Consider the following 20,190-nt stretch of genomic DNA (forward strand, 5'->3'; position numbering starts at 1 on the left):
TTGCCCAAAAACAAAATTTAAATAATAAAACAAAATCAATAAAGTTTATTTTTTTGTAAGTTACCTGTATTTTGCTAAATTATTTTTTTTTATCAAAACAATACAACTGCAGTTTGATTGATATTACATGAAATACATGATAAAAAACATGATTTATGAAAATTTTATCACAATGTTTTTGCAATTGAACTCATTTTTGAAGTTCATTTTTACATTACATGCACTTCAGCCTAGGTAATTACAGAGTATGGAATGCTTGCACAAATCCTAGGAATGTGTGAAAAAACTGGCATATTGTGGAGGAGAATTCTAATTCTCACAATATTATTATGAAATGGTAGCATGATAACATAAACAGTACTTTACATTACAGTGGGGAAATAGCACATGGTGATTCTTTGTCCTCTTTTCCTCTAAGGTAACGGAGGCTGGTCGCCACTGGACTCAGACAGGTATTGGTGGCTGCAGGTGGACCTCAGAAGCAGGAAACAGATCACGGCCATAGCCACCCAGGGCAGATACAGCAGTTCTGACTGGACCAAACAGTACAGGCTCCTGTACAGTGACACAGGAAGTAACTGGAGGCCTTATCGACAGGATGGCAACATATGGGTAACTAGAGTTCGGAATGATTTTTTAATTAGAGATTACTTCATGCCATGTGTTACTTTTTTCCCAACATGTGTCATTCAACAAATCAATAGCTGTGCATTGAAAGTTGCCAAAATGTGTCATATTTAAAGCTGCTCTCTGCGTTACTTTTCATTTAGAAAATCAGAGATGGACAGTGCAACAGAGCATAGCTTATATAATCAGGAAACTTTTTCATATTTTTTTTTATTTATGTTTTTGGAATTATCTATCCAATTACAAACATACATTTTCATCATTCTTGTCACAGGAAAAATCCATGCCTTTTGAAATATTAATCAATGTTATTCTAATTACTAAATGCCAGACATTCTCCCTTTTTGCATTTCTTTTTTGTATTGCTAATCACAGCGAGGAACTGAATTGATTCCCCTCAGCACTTGAGGGTCTTGGAGTGGAGTTGAATATTATTGCACTCATCATTCACTTGTTGTACAATTACGAGATAATGAATATTTTCTGAAAAAAAAGAAAAAATCCACGCAGAGCTAATGAACCAGAGTAAATTAGAATGGAGATTTACCATCCCTGAAGCAGGCTGCACTGAGGCGTTCTGTGATAGATGTGTATAGACTTTGGAGGCAATAATAGACGGTTCAGTTCTGCAAGGGGCTTCTATTATTACTTTTATGGTTTTGATGGGTCTGCTCTCTCCTCTCTTCAGACGTTTTCAGGTAACTGGAACTCAGAGAGAGCAGTGCGCCATGAGCTGCAGTACACCATAGTGGCCCGATATCTGCGCTTTATTCCCCTTGAGTGGAGTGAGGAAGGCAGGATTGGTTTGAGAGTGGAGGTCTACGGCTGCGCTTACTGTGAGTGTCTGCTGAAATCACCAGGTGGAATCACACATTGTTGGCTTTTAAAGAAATAGTCTCATATTTTTCAAGTTAATCTTTGCTTGCCACATCTATATGATATATATCATATCATATATGTCATATATGCTTATATATGTCTAAGTATAAGAAAGCTAAGTTTCTCTATACAGAGTAAAAAAGCTGAAAACCCATTGCTGCAAAACTCACTTATAACAGAAGCTGGTGGGGGTGCTGAAGAGTTTTCAGTTTATTATAGAGGGAATATACATATATGGTGCTGTGCCGAAGTCAGAAACCACACTCTCATTTAATGCAAGTCATTCATAAGATACTTGTGAGAAGATTAAGTATAAGACAATCCACATGCACAAGGAAAGTGAGAGTCAAAGAAAAATAAGTGAAAAAACAGGAATTTCCAAAACTGTAGTCAAAAAAAGTATCAAAAGTCATGTATTAAAGTATTCTCAGAACAATGGACTGACCACATCAGAGTCCAGAACCTCAGCATTATTGAATGTGTTCGGGATTACTGGGAACATGAGAATCAGAAAATGCAACCGACTTGTAAGACTGAACACACTGGACACACTAAATACTGACCAGTTATGATATTTTATTCAGTTATTATGGTTTCTGTGTGATTTTCTGTTAAATATATTGTCTCTGTCCAAAAGAAAACAAGTATCTCCAAAACAGTAACTTTACAGGAGAGGGTAAAAACATTCTTTACTTTTAGTGTAAGTTAATGGAAAGATCTTTTCTTCTAAGCAGTTTTGGAGCATTTCTATTGGTCAGTTCACACAATGTAAGGGACAGCTGAGGTGCTCAAATGATGGAGAAAAGTCTTTGGACAGTGACGATATTCGATGATTTTCTACTTTTTTCTGTTGCTTTACAATTAATAACTTGTACTTTATGGTACATTAGGAATGAAGTAAATGAAAGGATGGTCTTTGACTTGCACAGTACTGAATGTCCACATCCTTTGGCTTATTACTTAGTAGCTATATGGAAAACAGCACTCGAGTTATTATTAAGCTACAAGGGAGAGTAATGGAGCTGCCAATGAGTTTGTGAACATTAATAGTTTAAATGTCTTTATTTTGTCAGGTATATTTGGATTCATCTTCTTCTTAGAAAGATCTCATTGTCTTGCTTCATGACATGAGTGCATGAGTGGGGATCTAGAGACATTTGAACTGCCAGCTCCTAGTGGTCTCTTTCAGTTTTTTGAGCAGCATTCTCTTGTTCAGTAGACTAATTATGGCTAACACTGAATAAAAGCTATTAGGAAACTGCTAGTACGATATCATATGCTATGTTTTCATATATTATTAGCAAAGTCAACATTTTTGGTGGTCTGTGTTTCTTCAATCTCAATTTGGTTTAAGGGGCGGACGTGATTAATTTCGATGGCCAGGGAGTGATCTCCTACCGCTTCCGACAGAAGAAGATGAAGATCCTGAAGGATGTTATCTCTCTGAGATTTAAGACCAGTAAAGGAGATGGGGTTCTCCTTCATGGGGAAGGACAGCAGGGAGATTACCTCACTCTGGAGCTACGCAGAGCCAGGCTTGTGCTACAAATCAACCTAGGTAACAATATTCAGCTCTTAAGGCATTATGAAATGCTAAGCTGACTGTGAATTCAACATAATGGACTACTGGGTAGTTTTTACTAGCTCTCATTTATTACAAGACAAGTCAACATGTCTTTGAAATTTCTAAAAGACCTTTAGATATCCATAATTAACTAAACAACTCCACATGTGCAGTGCACTAACTAAATGCAAACATTAGAAATACTAACATTAAGATAACTAATGTTCGGTTCCTCTTATGTTCTTTCAGCAGTGGGCCGTAGACAAATTGTTCCTTCTAATTATCTGTGTAGATTAACCTCAATAACAGCCTCTTATTGGTATATGTCATTCTGAAAAGCTTTAGCATCTCGTCTTTTTTTTTGCTACTGCTGTTATTTATTACCAATGAACGTTCTTTGTAATTCCTGAGAATCCCTCAGATGTCCATAATGACATGAACCATATACTAATGTGACTGTATAGCTTGTATTGTGTTTACGATACATCTTGGAATATATTAAAAATGCATTCGGGTCATGCTATACCAATTCACCTGGAGCCTGTTCAGTTACATCATGGATTTCCATGAAATGAGTCAAGCAAAAATTTCAATTTAATTTAAAGAAACTTTGCAAAATTTCAAAGTTTTGCTTCAGTTAGGTTTTTAGTCATGAATTTTGAAAGTTTGCCCTATTCTTTTCAGAATTATGTCTGAAATTTTAAGTTTAGTTGCTTGCAAAATGACTGAGTTGAAATATTAACTGGGCAATAGGTACCTACCTAACATTAATTATAATAATTCACTTTTAATCAACTTCTTTCGCGCTAAAAAATTGCCAGCAAGGCAATCACATTTTGTGGGTTCAGTGTATAACATATCCCCCTACAAGAAGAAATACAAGGACACATTATTTCTCAAAATAGGATACTGACTCTCTTCAGCATTATAAAGGTTAATTTGGAAAGCTTCATTCGGAAATCATTTTTCTATAGTTTTACCATTTTTCACATTGTGATTCTTTATTAAATACATCATGATCAAAAATTATTAAGCTACAAAAGAGTTATAGCATGTGTGTATATTTTGTATTTTAATCTGACATAACTGCCTTTATTCAGGAAAAAGTTTGAGAAAATCTAGGATCAATAAAACTTACAAAATTAATTTTTAGTTGTGAAGCCATTTTGATGAGTAATTCATAAATTTGTTATAAATGTGAAAATATTCCATAAAACCTTAATGTAGATTTAATGACATAAAAAGTATAATCTAAAGTGCTTTAAATTAACCTGTTGTGTGCATGTAAGGAGTCAATTCAAAGTAAATTATTATTCATATTGTTGTATTTATATCCAGATAATATTACAGCTCAGTTAAGTCATGCTGTTAGTGGTTAAACTCAAAATTTAAGATAACTAAGAACCAAATTTAAGAACCTAATAGGGCAAATTTTGAAAATGCATAACCAAAAAACGAATTCGTTTTGTACACAACATAATCAAAAACGAATGGGAGCACAGCTTTGAAGTTTTTGCTTGTCTTTTTTTGCATGGAAATCCCTGATTTGACTGAACAGGCTCTAGGTGAGTTGATGTAGAATGACCGATAGTGAATCTATGTAATATGATTAAAAATAGGAAAGAATGTACTTTTTTTAATTAAATGAATATTCAGAGGCATCAACACAACCAAAAAACATTATGCTTGGTTAGAGGGCTCACTTGAAATTAGTGTTGTAAAGGCCATAATCATGATAGTGATTAACAAACAATGTTTTGTGGGTCCTTACATGTTCTCTGAGCTGTGCACCATTTGAGTTGTCTTGAAGGTCTTTATCCTTCTGATTACAAAGGACACAGTTGTACATGTCATTAGATTTAAAGCTGAGGTGCTTAACGTTCTCTCTGACGCCTCATTCACTGATATCTGTCCACTCCAGGTAGCAACCAGTATGGCTCCATCCAGGGTCACACCTTGGTCTCCAGCGGCAGCCTTCTGGACGATGACCACTGGCACTCTGTGCTAGTCGAGAGATACAGACGCAGTGTGAACTTCACCCTGGACCAACACACGCAGAGCTTCCGCACCAATGGCGAGTTTGACCATCTCGACCTGGACTATGAGGTCTGGACATTTCGTACTTCCAGCTTTGGTGCATATTTGTGAAGTTCATCAGTATGCAAGCTATCACTGGCTTTCCAGTGGCACTGTGTTTTGCATTTCTGAGGTGATTTTTCATCGTTATTGGTGACTTTTGAGGGTGCATCTGGGATTATTATTCATTTATGAGAGTGGAAAGGAATCTATGGAGAGATTTTTAAATTAGCCTCCAGCTTTCTCTCTGCAGCCCCACTGCCTGTCCCATGAGTCAGCTCCTGCACGGGCCAGGGCACGAATACATGAATACAAGCATGAGTTATTGCTGAAATATAATAATGTAGCCTATACTCTCTCTTGCTTTCTCTCTTGCGGCACATTTCTCTCTCATTTCACTTCCTGTGGGTTACGCTGATGCTTTCTGTTTAATTATATCCTCTTCCTTATCGTGAAAAAATGTAAGACTGTTAAAACAAGTAAAAATATCTGTTAATTGGGGTGTTTTCTGTGTGGAGGGGGGTTTAAAAGCTTAAGCAAAGCTAAAGAAATCATTGAGAACTAATAGCTGAAGATTGAAGCAATGCCCAAAAAGGCTGTTCCTGCTAATGACGAATAAAAGCTAGCCAGCACCAATTAGCATTTTAGCACTATGCAGTTCTAAGAGTAGCTTGTTTGCCAATTGCTTCACAACAGTGTGGATTTTAAGCATTTGTTCAGTGCTGCAGTTTGAGAAACAAAAGAGAATCAATTAGATTAAAGATTAATGTAATGCCCAAAAAAGCTGGTGTTGGATGATACATTAAGGAGACCTATGAAAGGGTTCCTCGTGGTTGAGGTCACCAGAGGTCATACAAGCGACAACAAGAAGCATTTTTAAAAAAGTGAGCTAAATTGCTAGCTACGCAATTGGGCTGTTTCATAGAAATTCCAATGACCAAATAAGGGGGCTTGGGAACATAAGGATGACCCTGTAGGGACCACTTAGTATCATGGCACTATGCAGTTCCATAGCAGATTGTTAGCCAAGTGCTGCACAACACTGTAGCTGTTTACCATTTTGTCGCTGTCCAAAAAAACCCCACACATCTTCATTTTTGTCGATTTTTATTTTTCTACATCTACTGAACACAGCAGCTGTCCTTTACATCTGTGGAAATTTCATGATAATTGGACCAAAAGAAATGTTAAAAATTTTGCCTTCTTCTTCTTCTACTATTTTGGAGCTACATGTTTTTCTATGGACAGCAACATTTGAGAAATAAGAGAGAATCAGATTAAGGTTAATAACCTAACTGAAGATTAAAGTAATGTCCAAAAAGTTGGTGTTGCTAAAGATAAGTAAAAGGCCAGTAGGGAGCAGTTAGCATCATGACACCATATTACACAATAGATTGTTAGCCAAATGCTGCAATACTATAAGTTAGGGATGGACAATAATATTGGAATCGTAATGGTATTGGCAGATAATTGCTAAAGATGCCTAATTTGGCATCAGAGACATGTTTAGATTTGACCATTATTTCAAAGCGATACTTGATCTCAGATTCACTGTATTCCAGAGGTTGGGTGGCACTGGGCTACTTAGCTACAATGTCTGCTTTTATTCATTTTACTGAATTTGTAACCCTACAGAAAAATAAATGTTACATTGTCCTGTAATGCTAGTCCCAATTTCTACATTTTATAAATGTTTATGTGTCAACATTTGTATTGACATTACAGATATAACAGATATCAACATTTGTTCAACAATTCAGCTTGTGAAATGAGAGCAAAATTAGCGGCTGAAGATTAAATTAATGCCCAAAAATGCTGTTGCTGAAGCTAGTAGCAACATGACATCATTGGCTAACAATTACTAGCTAGGTGCTGCATACCACTGTAATAAAACTGTAGATGTTGACATTTTCAACAATTGAGGTTGAGAAATAAAACAGAAAGATTGGCCAATGACCTAAAAGGCTGATATGGCTAATAATCAATTCAAGTTAGTAACGGCATAAAAGCTAATGACGCTAAGAACCAGTTAGCATCTTGACAGCTCCCTGCTACATTACTAGCCAATTCCTGAACACCACTGTAAATGTTCTGCTTTTGCTCATATTTCTGTCTGCACATCTGTTCACAGATCAGTTTTGGAGGAATGCCTGTGTCAGCTAAGCCTAGCTCAGGCGGCCCACAGAATTTCATCGGCTGCATGGAAGGCATCCACTACAACGGAGACAACATCACCAACCTGGCCCGCAGGAAGAGAGTGGACACATCCAGTTTTGTAAGGGTCTAATTTGCATCTCTATTTTTAACTGAGTGCTGCAGAGCGTATAGGTTGCTAAGGGGTTTACACTGCATGTATGCTTCAGCGTTAGCACTGGCAGATTGTCCAAGCTCTGGACATTTATGGGCCGAGCTTATTTCTGATTTACAGCACAGTGACAAAAGACATTAAGATCATTGTTCCTTTTTGTATTGACCCTTCAGAACATGTTTAGAGCTTTTAAACTGTTTTAATATACTGTCTATGCCATTTGCAGTGCACTAGGCTTTGGAACTTTTATTTTTGACAAACAGTGTAAGTCTTTTTTTTCAGTTCTACTCACTTTTCTACCTGGTTTCTTCTGCCCCGTCCTTGAGCTTCCCTTAAAAATGTACTCCAGTACTGTGCCAAAGTCAGAGACCACCCTTCATGTATTTAATTTCAAGTCAGAAGAGCCATTAAGTACAAGTATTCATTTTGTCCAGAAATAGAAAGGAGAAAACATGTATTAAACAGAAAATTACACATGAATTCTCAACAACTAAATATCATATTTATTCAATATTTATTACTATGTAGATTCCATTCTTTTCAAGAGACTTGCTTTCAGTTTTTCCAAAAAATCTGTAGGATTTTTTCCTCACCTGCAAAGTCCAGTATTAGAAGTTAGTTGCATTTTCTGCTTCTCATGATCCAAGCAATCCAAAACACATTCATTGATGTTCAGGTGTGGAGCTTTCAGTTCTGTGTATCTGATGGCGTCAGATTTGGTGATCTACCAGGTCTTGTTAGAAGTTCTATTTTAGTTATTTTTAGTCCTGTTTTAGTCCTATGACTTTTGGAAACTCATTTTTTTCATTTATTTTCCTTTGACTCTCCTCACCTTTTTGCAAAAGTGGATTTTCTTATATCTAACCTCCTCAGAAATATCTCTTAAAAAAATGAATAAACTGTGCTCAGTGGACTTTTTGACTAGAAATTAAAAAAAATGAAAGGTAGTTTCTGATTTTTGAACAGTGCTATATGTGTGTGTTCACCGCAAAAAAATGCTATCTTGTCAAGTAAAATTATCTTACAAATAGTCAATAAATCTAGTATTTCTGCTCTTGAGATTGTTGTAAGCTGAATTTAAACTATTTACCTTATCTCTAGACATTTTTGTCCTTGTTATAAGTAAGTTTATTAAGCCAAATATTCTCACCATGTTGGCAGATAACTTTGCTTGTTTTAAGAAATGTGCTTGAAGCCAGCAAAACTACCTGCCAGTATAGTGAGACAATTTTACTTAAATTGCTTAAAACAAGTGAAACGTGTCTAGATATAAGTTAGATAATCTTATAATAAGTGCACAACCAGATCAAAGTTGGAAATATTAGGTATATCAACTAGATTTAAGATCATTTCACTTGATAAGATGCCCTTTTTTGCAGTGTTTGTCTGTGTGTGTGTGCTGTGTTATGTTCTCAGGTAGAGGCCCAGCTGAGAAATGTTGTGTAGTGTGAATTAATCCACTCCTGTGCAGTCACTTACCTATTTAATGTAAATAACCCATTAATGTAACCAGTGACCCCCCTTTAACTGTAATGTAAGTAATATACGTGTAAATCCCTTCCCCTAAATTCATACATATCCCATGGTGTTGTAACCCAATGAGTTATTTGATACCCCAAATAGCACAATGTACCCAGTATAACCCCAGTGTTTTATGTCAGGATGAATGTCCTCAGTTTCCAAACTACACATTATTATTCTCTAGTCTCTACAGTCCACACACACAAACTAAGCCTCAAAGCAGCCCATTTTGAATTAGTGATGTCAGGAAAACCAACACATTTGCGTATATGTGCCTATTCAGCCAAAAGCAGTTTAGCTCCACCTATTCACATTAAAATTATAAGAAGTGTTTCAGCCTGAACTGCTTTTCCAAGGAGGTATAATAAAGGGCAGCCAATAAAAGCGGAGCTTATTTACATATATCAGTCTTAAAGGCACAGAAGCAAAAAGGGTAGAAAATGGGCATGTAGGAAAATAGTCCCTGTTTTTGGTACATAAACTGGCAGAAATGGCATAAGTGGGATAAAAGTAAAATACAAGAAGAAAGCAGTTTATGAGCCAAACAGTGGCCAAAAATATGTATATGTATATAAATGAGAATGTCCATCAAGCTCTGATTCTTACTGCAAGAGGCCAGTGTGACAATTTAAAACATGCATTATCATCATGCAAATTGCCAGCTAGTCATTTTCACTTCATTAAGAAAGTGAATTTTAATGTATGTTTTTTAAAAAATGTAAAATTGGGTTGAGTTGAGTAATTATTACAATCCTACATTCAGTTCACTCTCTCGTGTTTGTCCTAGCGTAACCTGACCTACACCTGCCCAGCCTCACAGACGTTTCCAGCCTTCTTTAACTCCACTAGCACCCTGCAGCTTCCAGGCCAGAGCGACGCGGACACAGTGTCGGTCAGCCTGCAGTTCCGCACATGGAGCCCCAGCGGTCTGCTGGTCTTCACCCCACTCATGCCCGGAGGTGTGGAGCTCAGCCTAGTGGAGGGTAAAGTGGTGGTGCACATCTACATCTCGCAGGGCAAGAATACACGTGTGGACATCTCCTCAGGTAACAGCACAGAGCCACATGACCCTCTACAAGGCACATTTTGCATGTTGAATCACAATATTCATTCTCTACTTAAAAGCCATATACATTGATGTTATCAGCAGCAATAGCAAAAGGAATTTGCAATAATATATTATTTATCACTCTTCGCTCATTGAAACAACAAGAGAAATCCAGTTGAAAGTGCAGATTCTAAAGTTTTAGCAGGCATTTGACAGGTTTAGCAGTGGCTGATCATCATGAAACTTGACTGGTATGGCATGTATTGACTGTCCATTAGCAATTGAAATTTTACAACAATTGACCACAAGGGGGAGCTGCTCATGTTTTTTAAAATTATTAACAAGTACATTTTTGTGTGTTTTGCTTGTAGACTTGAAATTAAGTTCCAATTATGCAATTCTGTGAGAGAAATTTTGACAAGTCTTTTAAAAAAATTCACCATATGTCCACAATTGTCAATTGTTTGCAAGTAGAACTTTTCAAACAAGTCATAGGATTTTCATCCATTAGCTCACAATTGGTCTTGAAACACACAGTGCAGATGGAGTGAAATAATTATAAAAAGTGTTGAATTTTTATTATACTATGTCAACAACACATCAATTAAACAGCAGAGTTTCTCGCTTGTCTAAAACTCAGTCATGCATTGTCTGATTTTGGCCAAACCTAGCACATTTATATATTATTAAAATCTGAAGGAGCATGCCTAATTTTTGTTTAATTAATTGGTCTGTGTGGGAGTTACAACAATCCTCAAACTAGTGCTAAATAAAACCAAAATATTTTTAGCTCTCTTTAAATTTCCCCAATAGCTGTGTTTTGCTAAATTGCACAGCTTACTTTGATTTATATCAAACTTGGCCTCAGCTCTAAAAAAAACAGTAAAAGTGTTATTCTGTTGTCAGAAAAGTATATCTGTAATTATCTACTTGGGCCTATTAACACATGGGGCCACCTTGCAAATTAGTTCTTGGACCCCTGAATTGCCACCTGCAGCTATATTTATAATTGAAATTTGATTAAAAGTTAATGTTGTCTCTCAGAAAAGAGATATATAGACAGATATATAAAGATAGATAGATAGATAGATAGATAGATACATAGATAGATAGATAGATAGATAGATAAATACATAGATAGATAGATAGATAGATAGATAGATACATAGATAGATAGAATTGAGACTTGACATCTCTCTATATATTTTTAATTTAGCTGAACTGTTTTTCTGCCCAGGTTCTGGCCTCAATGATGGACAGTGGCACAGTGTTCATTTCCTGGCTCTGGAGAGCTTCGCAATGCTGACCATCAACGGTGATGAGACATCCTCTGTAAGAGCCTCTCTGCCCATTCAGATCCGGACAGTAGGAGATTACTACTTTGGAGGTGATTTTTTCAGAATCATAAGAACATGTTGTTGAACATGTTGAATGTGGCTGTTGATATACCATTTTGATTGAATTAATCAGGTTCCTTATATGCAAACACATGTTACATCAGAATGAAGCCTTTCAGTAGTGGAGAGTCCAGTTTTCATTTTATTCAGTTTTGTTTCTGGTTTGCAGGCTACTTCCCACGGACGGACCTCTCTCCATCTCAGCGCTCCTTCCAGGGCTGCATGCAGCTTATCCATGTGGATGGAGAACTGGTGGACTTGCACGCTGTGGAGAAGGGCATGCTGGGAAGTTTCGAGAATGTCAGCTTGGACATGTGTGCCATTATAGACAGGTGCATATACATCATCAGAATCACATCGTTAGCCAAGCACACTTTTGTAGATAAAGAATTTTGCTAGGTGAAACTGGTCCTTGCGTGACCGAAAGATACAAATAGTAAACAAATAAACAGAAACAAACTACAGTACATGTACACAGGTGGGAATGTATCCATGTTTAATATTAGTGTAGTGGTGTGCACCCCTAAACCTCTAATCTCCCAAGTGCATCCCCAAGCTAGTAAGTCTGCTGATCTGCCACTTACAAAGCACCCGCACAAGTACAGCTCACCTGGCTAAAATACTTTAAGTGTGGTGATGAGTCTGTCTTTCAGTGCTATGTGTTAAATGTGTGAAGTAGTAATGGCTACTGTCTTAACAAACCTACATCACCATAAGGAGCTTTTAAGGAATTAAATATTTGTACTAATGTTTTTGTAGACCTACATAGAAAAGAAACATATACACTGGTTTTGATTGGCCTATATGTATAAAGATGTTCAGGGAATGCTAACAAAGATCTCAAATTATATGCGTACACTGTACGCAGACAGCTGGTTTCAATCAGAAACACTGCATCCTTGTCTTTTGTCTACGTTTATCTATCGTTTGGTGACAGTGCAGCCATAAGTGGTGAGGATAGGAGCTCGGTGACAGCTTGGTAATACTTCATTTACATAAGCACTTTTATAGCAGTGGAGCAGAACTATCTCTGGTTCTGATGTCATTGATTTAACACAGCAGGATTTCATCTTCAAAGCCCCCCTTCACATGACCCGGTGCTGTTTGATCACGCTGACAGCTTCTATACTCAGGAACAAGCAAGAACAACCCATTGATCTAACACTACACAGAACAGTCTCTACTGAGTACCACACCTACAGTTTTGCAGAAATTACAATTCTCATAGTACCATTACAGCAAGACACTAGCCGTAATGAACAAAATATGGGCCGAACATATCTCACACAGACACATTCACATACTCGTTTATCATAATGCACTGAGAAAAATAATGCATTGAACATGAAGAAGTTATACTGCATCAATGTATTTACTGTCAAAAATACGTAAACTAAAAGACAAAACTACATTAATTTAAGGCACTACTTTTATCAGCATGATTGCTTAACTAAGAGCTGAAGCCACATTTTTAAGTGCAAGATATTGTGAGTTCTTTAGCCAGTTGTGAATCGCATTATTATAGTACTGTGCAAATGTCAGAGACCACCCTTCATTTATTTAATTTCTAGCAAAAACATATATTTCACTTTTCAGGAGATATTTCTGAGAAGATTAGACTTGCATAAGAAGGAATGTCAAAGGAAAATTGAGTTTTCAAAACTGAATAAAAAAAAAAAAAGACTAAAAATTACAGAGAAAATGGGACTCCTAACATCTGGAAAGCCTGGTATACCACTAAAAGTGTTCCCATCAGATAACCTGCACTAAAATGCAAAGTGTGGACACTCTTAACACTGAAAGATTTGTATTATATTTAGTTGTTGAGTGTTCTGTATAATTTTCTATTAAATATGAAGTTTTCTTGTGTAAACATTCTAATAATTGGTCCTGTTCCCTTGCAGGTGTGTCCCTAACCACTGTGAGCATGGAGGCAGGTGTTCCCAGACTGGTGACACGTTTAAATGTTCCTGTGATGGCACTGGATACATGGGAGCTACCTGCCACACATGTATGCATCTTAATTAGATCAACAGTATACTGTTTCTATGTGCTGTGTCCTGTTTATTACCTGTTTAATTCTAACGTTGTCCATTCATCCGGGTGGGATTAGCAAGTTAATTGTCTTTGCTAATGCTCTTAGTAACACATAGTAAACATATCTAGAAAAAAGTATCGTAGTACCACATTCTTTAGGTATGGATTGTGTGTTCTCTCTCTCTCTTCGCTCTGAATTTAGCTGAGTGTGTACAAAAATGAAGTGCTGTTGCAGTTATTACAGCAGAGTGTGTGTGTTAGCGTTTGCTAATGTGCTTACGGCTGTTCTCCTGCAGCTGTCTATGAGCAGTCCTGCGAAGAATATAAGCACCTGGGCCGAACCTCCGACTCATACTGGATCGATCCGGATGGGAGCGGACCCCTGGAGCCTTTTAAAGTCAGCTGCAACATGATGGGTGAGAGACAACGTCTCTGTTTGCACAAGACTGTTGTGTTCTTACAACTAGATTTATATTAATGCATGTAAAAATATTTCTATTGATTATAATGTTAAAAAATCAACACAGCTGAATCACCACCTTCAGATCAAAGCGTCAGCTGCATTTGAAATAGTGTAATGCATTATAATATTATAATCAATTCTAACAATATTCAACAAAGTATGCACTAATTTCCTCCAAAATAAAAATCCTGGGCCATTTTCAAACATTTTAAACATGGCTAAAAGCTTAGCATATTCTTATTGTCTATATTTCAGTGCTGTGAAAATATACTGCTTCAGTCACATTTATGTATTCAGTATGTCTTTTAAAAATACTTCATACTAAATTAATAGAATTTAATTGAATCATGGCAAAAATTGAAGATTGAAGATTTCAATAATTTCATAAAGAATTGTTAGCAAATTGAATCATTGTGAGGACAGAGATTAGTTCTGCTGGTTTTTCTCAGTATTTTTCATTACTGAAAACTGCAGACAAAACATGTGAATTGCCATTTCATTAAACATTGCATTATTTTCTCTGGAAAAGGATTTTTTAATGTTTTTTTCTTAAGCATGAAGTCTCTCAAAGAAGCATTTAATTATTTTTTCTGTGGCTCATGTGTATTGTTGAACCTCAAGTGTGTGACTCAAACATTAAAACATGTAAAATGACAGTTGATGTTATACAGTGATGATGACTGTTGGCTGTAAATTCCCACCTTAGTGGCAATGCTAATGACATATTGCGTTCACCTTAGACAGCTAGGTACATTGTTAGAGTAAACATTATTACTAGTAAATGTAATGTTTGGACTAGGGCTGTCACAATTACTCAATTAATTAATTTATTACTCGATTAAAATTTCACTGGATTTTTAGTTTGTAGTTACAAATTTAGTGTATTTAAAATAAAGGTTTTGTTTAATCAGATCTAGACTGAACAGCTCAGCAGACAGCTAACAGGCTATAACACTATTCCAGTAATATTCAGAGATACTGTAAAAACACAATATACAAAATAAAGAATTTGACACTTGAATGTCTGTTACAAGCTTCAAATGCTGCAGATGTCAATGGGGACCTTCCAGGCCAAAGCTAAAAAATCTATCTCTCTGAATTCAGTTCATGAAGGCCTTGCTAGTCAGCTGATGAGCTGAATCAGGTGTGCTTAATGAGGCAGTGTGCGGAAGTCTGCAGTGTTTTGGCCCATGAGGACTGGAGCCTGACACGGGCTGTAAGAGAACTGAACTCCATTGCTAATCATTGTCCAGTTAAGCCAATATTTATTGTTTGGCCTTAAGAAAAAATATTACACTTGATTAATTGTCAAAATAATTACTAGTTTACTTGATTAATCAATAGTGACAGCCATAGTTTGAACATGCTTTCTAAATGTGAGCAGCTGGACATGTTACATATGGACAGCAATGCATAAATTGAGTAGCCACTCCCATTTCCGTAATTTATGCTAAGGCACGAGATTAAATTTGCATCCCAGAGGTAATATCCTCTTTTACAGGTGCTCCTCTCTGATTTTATTGTTGTCCAAGTCAGCCATGTTGGGAAAGCGTTTTTTTTTTTTTTGCATTGGAAAGGAGTTTTTGATCGCTGCTACTCGCTGTGTTTAGTCTTCTAGCAAGCATATCCATATTAAATATTTTCCAAATCGCAAAACGTATGCTTTGGAAGTCTTTTGACCATTTACTTGGTCTGGAAGGTAGAACTTTGTCTCCATCCACTCTACACTGGAAGAGCATTAGCAGAAGGAGAAAGAAAATAAAATCTATCAGAGAGATGAGATCTCGCAGGCTGATTAAAAGGGTCATTACAATGGCAACTACATGAATAAAGCACTACATTCTATCTGCAGTATTATCAACTTTTCATGTACATTGAGCATGATCAGATGTCCACATGTGACGCAAACATCCAAGTGCATAGAAAATACAGCCCTAAACTCATACCTCCTATAGGATTTTTGTTACTCGTCCTGATGCATGAGTTTTTTTTTCATCCCACTGATGAGTTAATCTAATCTGAACAGTGCTTTAAGTTTTTTATCCCATGCAAATCTGTCATAAACATTACAAACGTAATGTTACTTTACCTCATCTCCCCATGTAAAACGAATTCCACCCTAATAGTACTCAGTACTACAAATCGGTTGATTTTTGATGTTGTATATATGTGTGGTTGCGTTTCAGAGGACAAAGTGTGGACGACACTGGTAAATGATCTACCTCCTCAGAGCGCAGTAAGCTCAGGCTCTGATCCCGCACAGGGAACTGTACTGAGGCTCAACTACAGCATGACCACTGACCAGGTGCTTTTCTCTCTCTAGATCTATGCTGAAACACTTCTGCTGTACCGTGAAGGACAAGGCACATTGTTACCCCTTAAAGGCCTAGACTTAGTATTGTCATTTTGCGATATATTTGATATATGTTTAAAAGTAATTTCATATTTACATAATTAATAACACCACTATGCAATTAATAACATTTACATTCAGCATTCTGAATCAGCAGGCTTGCTATTTGTTAAGATGTCATAAAATGACAGAAACGTGACAAAATATAATTGTACTCAAAATTCAAACTGTAATAAAATATCTCCTCTATTACGTTCAAACACAAATGGGAGTCAATGTTTAGAACCATTAGAATATCTTAGCTTGTTTCAATGAGCTGCGAGTGAGAAGTAACTCATACAAAATCACAGCATGGCTTTATACAGATGGTTATATTATCTGACCTTTTCACCTTTTGAGCAGTGTTTGTGTTATTGTGTTGTTTAGGTAAACGCTATCACCAGCAGCGCAGAGCACTGTGAGCAGTATGTGGCCTACGCTTGCCGTATGTCACGCCTACTCAACTCACCAGGTAAAGAAGCATGTGTGTGTGTGTGTGGCAGAAAATCTCTATTCCCTCTCCCCTTTCCCTCACTGCATCCCTCTTTTTGTCTCTGTTAGGGATTGGCAGTAGCACTGATTTTTTTTCCAGGCTGATACCGAATAATACCAAGGCTAAAATCCTGATACCAGTATTAATATAAATAATTTCAAAAGTCTTCTTGTGTTCAAAAGGGGGAAATCTTTATTAAAAAAAATACAGCCTTCAATAAACATATATTTGGGACTCTTTGCATTTATCTTAACTAAAAAGTCCAGAGTCTGGACGTATCTATCAACCTACGATTTATTGCAAAACTGTGCTCTTCAATAATATTAGGCCTATCACCACATACTTAGGTAAGACATTTGATTTATTGGTTTCAATCTTTTTTTCACTTTTTCAGCATCAGATAGATAGATGTTCAATTTTATAAAACAAATAAAAATTACTGGTTAACGCTTTTTCACAGTGGCCATAAAATGCAATGTCTGCTGTTTTGGGGGAGATCCCTCGGCTAAACTAATCATTCTTTTCTTCAACAATGTTGAAAGAATATTTTTGAATGATGGAAATGTGTATGGCTTAAAATACTAGAAGCAAACTTGATTTTTGCCTTTATAGGTGAGCAAGAAAATCAATAGTTATCAGTGTTTTTATTTTGTTTAATCCCTTAAATGGCCAGGGCCCACCAGCAGGCCCAAAGTTTTATTACACACTTCTATAACCTAAGAATAGCTCAGCCAGTTTGCACTGACGTCCGTGTAGTTACTGAATGTTAAGCCTTAGTATGGAACTTCAAGGGGTTAAATGCTTTATTGTGGCAGCTGTACACAATCTTTTAAAATCAAGATAGTGTTGTTCATTTTATCTTGGCTTGAGCATCTTTATGGAAAAGTGTGAATTGTTTTCACAGCAGGGGCACTCCTTTTGCCCCTTATTGCTCACTAGCAGCTCAACATTACACATACAGAGAGCCAACAGTATCCTAGTTAATCTGATAACAGAGTTACATGGAAAAAATATTTAATTTTATTATATTCATTAAAAATATCTGAGTCAAGTTCCATTCTGCTAGCAGAATGGCCACTATAGGGAGCCTGCATCAGTATTTTTTATGTAAGGATTGATTCTCAGAAGGTAATCTCAGGATCAGAAGATCCACCAATCCTTACCGATTCTCTTTTCACCCTTACTGCTTTCTCTGCCTGCTATCTCCACAAGACAGCGTGTGAATGTGTGTCTGCTCTTCCCAGCAGGAGCTAATGTTTGAAGAGTTCTTTACTCTGGGTCTAAGTCTTCACACATACCCTCAACGCAGATTAGCGCACCACTAGCCTACTGAGTCAGCTCTCTATGGGATTTGCTAAAGCAGGGCTAGGCTAGCTGCCTCTTACTGAAAAATGTTATGCTCAGCCCCATGACCAGTGATGGTTTAGCTGGCCACCCAGCAGCACCCGACCAGCACAAGACCTGTATAAACCAGCATGGACTAGCATGGAATTCATGCTGGTTTGCGCTGGTCTTTTCAGCAGGGTGGAAATCGATAGTAATTGCATTTCCTTACTGAAATAGCTCATCTATCAAAGTCAGAAAGCCCATCTATCCTTATAGAGGCTTCTTAATGGTCTCAACCTTGTTATTCCCACTTTATATTAAGCTGTGATACTTTGAGAATCAGGGAATTATGTGGATTTTACCAGCTGAGCTGTAATATTTGTTCTTTTGGCTGAGCTTAACTACTTTAGAAAGAAACTTTGTTTCTCAGCGTTCGAGGTGAATCAGTAATTATCCCACGATACACAGTATTACAGTTTGGATTTGGATTCTCTTAATGAATACACCTGAGATTCCTCTTCTGTTCATTTGAAAAGTATATACGTGCTGTCTTGCTCATATTAAAGACAAGGCCCTGGTTATAGCAGGTGTTTATTTTTGCACAACTATGAATAGCTGCAGTATCAAATATTGTTAATAATAAATTAATTTTTGTTTGTTTGTGATAGATGGCTCGCCGTACACCTGGTGGGTTGGTCGGGGGAATGAGAAACACTTCTACTGGGGCGGCTCGGGACCAGGAATTCAGAAATGTGCCTGTGGCATTGAGCGTAACTGCACTGACCCTAACTACTACTGCAACTGCGATGCTGACCAGAGACAGTGGTGAGACCTCTGTTCACTCTAAAAAGTGCCTAAAAGTGATGACAAAAATTCAAATGTACACACAGTTTTCACCTTAACCAACTGTACTCAATCAGCCTAGAGATGTTTAGTGTCTGAAGTTTGCTTTTTAGTATTGCACTGGACCCACAATGTAGCTAACACATGATGGAATCTTATAGCCTGTTTAGATGGGTTTAGATGGATTTTGGGTCTGATAAATGAGTTCCACTTCTCCTGGTGAGGGGAGGTAGCAGTCTGGGCTCATTTGCCTGTATTAGCTCTGGATCAATTTCAATTGCAGAATGCATCAGTAAAGCACAACATCCTGCTGAATGATGACTATATATAAGAAATCTTTTGTGCATGTAGATCCTGATTCAGGGTTTGTTTAGGTGCTTTGTGTCCCTAACAAATACAATGTTATTGAATAGCAGTCTTACTTTGAGCCACTGGATACTTGCAGGCCTACAAATTTCATGATGATATGTTGCCCTCTGGTGGTCAGAAGCTTTTATCTGAATGTGGTTTGTGTGTTTTTTTTTCCACAGGAGGGAGGACGCAGGTGTGTTGATGTATAAGGACCATCTACCTGTCACTCAAGTGGTTGTTGGGGACACACAGCGTTCTGGATCTGAGGCCAAGCTTACTGTAGGGCCTCTCCGCTGCCAAGGAGACCGTACGTAGAATGATATTAGCTTTGATTTGCCTTTTGGAATGCGTGAGATACCTACTCAGGCAGATCAATGTACATTTTGCTTGCTGATACTACAGCGTGACCATTTGTTGATGGATATCTGCCAAATGTTCATCTGTTAAACGAAAAGTTAATTTTACAGTTTTTCCTTTTACCCCAAATACAGATAATCAGCCAAGATGTTTGTTTTTTCCTTATTTAGTTTTGTGCTAGTTATAAGGCTAGTGTAGCTAACAAGTAACAAATACAGTACTGTGCAAAAGCCAGAGACCATGTTTCATTTATTTCATATTCAATCAAAATTTTCAGCATCAGAAAAAAGAAAGCATATATTTAACAGAACATTACACTGAGGACCCAGCTAAATATAAAATCTTTTTTTTTTTTCAGGAGACTTCTTTACATTTTTATAAAGGAAAAAAGGCGAAATATTTTTCTACACAGTTCAGTCTTAGAAGTTGCATTTTCAGCTTCTCACGATCCAATTAAACCCAAACACAGAACACCAACAGCATACTTGTTTTGAATGGCAAACAAGAA

General features: G+C 37.0%; 1 protein-coding gene across 1 annotated transcript in view; it reads left to right on the top strand.

The window, feature by feature from the left end:
• cntnap2b (contactin associated protein 2b) overlaps nucleotides 1-20,190 on the top strand; it is a 76,742-nt gene that overhangs the window by 40,521 nt on the left and 16,031 nt on the right. Inside the window, exons 3-16 of the mRNA XM_036556607.1 lie at nucleotides 419-612; nucleotides 1,316-1,463; nucleotides 2,861-3,064; nucleotides 4,992-5,176; nucleotides 7,278-7,421; nucleotides 9,763-10,021; nucleotides 11,261-11,410; nucleotides 11,590-11,752; nucleotides 13,325-13,431; nucleotides 13,754-13,873; nucleotides 16,107-16,225; nucleotides 16,700-16,784; nucleotides 18,800-18,956; nucleotides 19,505-19,632. Coding sequence (XP_036412500.1) covers nucleotides 419-612; nucleotides 1,316-1,463; nucleotides 2,861-3,064; nucleotides 4,992-5,176; nucleotides 7,278-7,421; nucleotides 9,763-10,021; nucleotides 11,261-11,410; nucleotides 11,590-11,752; nucleotides 13,325-13,431; nucleotides 13,754-13,873; nucleotides 16,107-16,225; nucleotides 16,700-16,784; nucleotides 18,800-18,956; nucleotides 19,505-19,632 — 2,163 coding nt within the window. The remainder of the gene's footprint in view (nucleotides 1-418; nucleotides 613-1,315; nucleotides 1,464-2,860; nucleotides 3,065-4,991; nucleotides 5,177-7,277; nucleotides 7,422-9,762; nucleotides 10,022-11,260; nucleotides 11,411-11,589; nucleotides 11,753-13,324; nucleotides 13,432-13,753; nucleotides 13,874-16,106; nucleotides 16,226-16,699; nucleotides 16,785-18,799; nucleotides 18,957-19,504; nucleotides 19,633-20,190) is intronic.

This window comes from Colossoma macropomum, unplaced genomic scaffold (assembly GCF_904425465.1).
Source record: "Colossoma macropomum unplaced genomic scaffold, Colossoma_macropomum, whole genome shotgun sequence".
NCBI classification, from domain to species: Eukaryota; Metazoa; Chordata; class Actinopteri; order Characiformes; family Serrasalmidae; genus Colossoma; species Colossoma macropomum.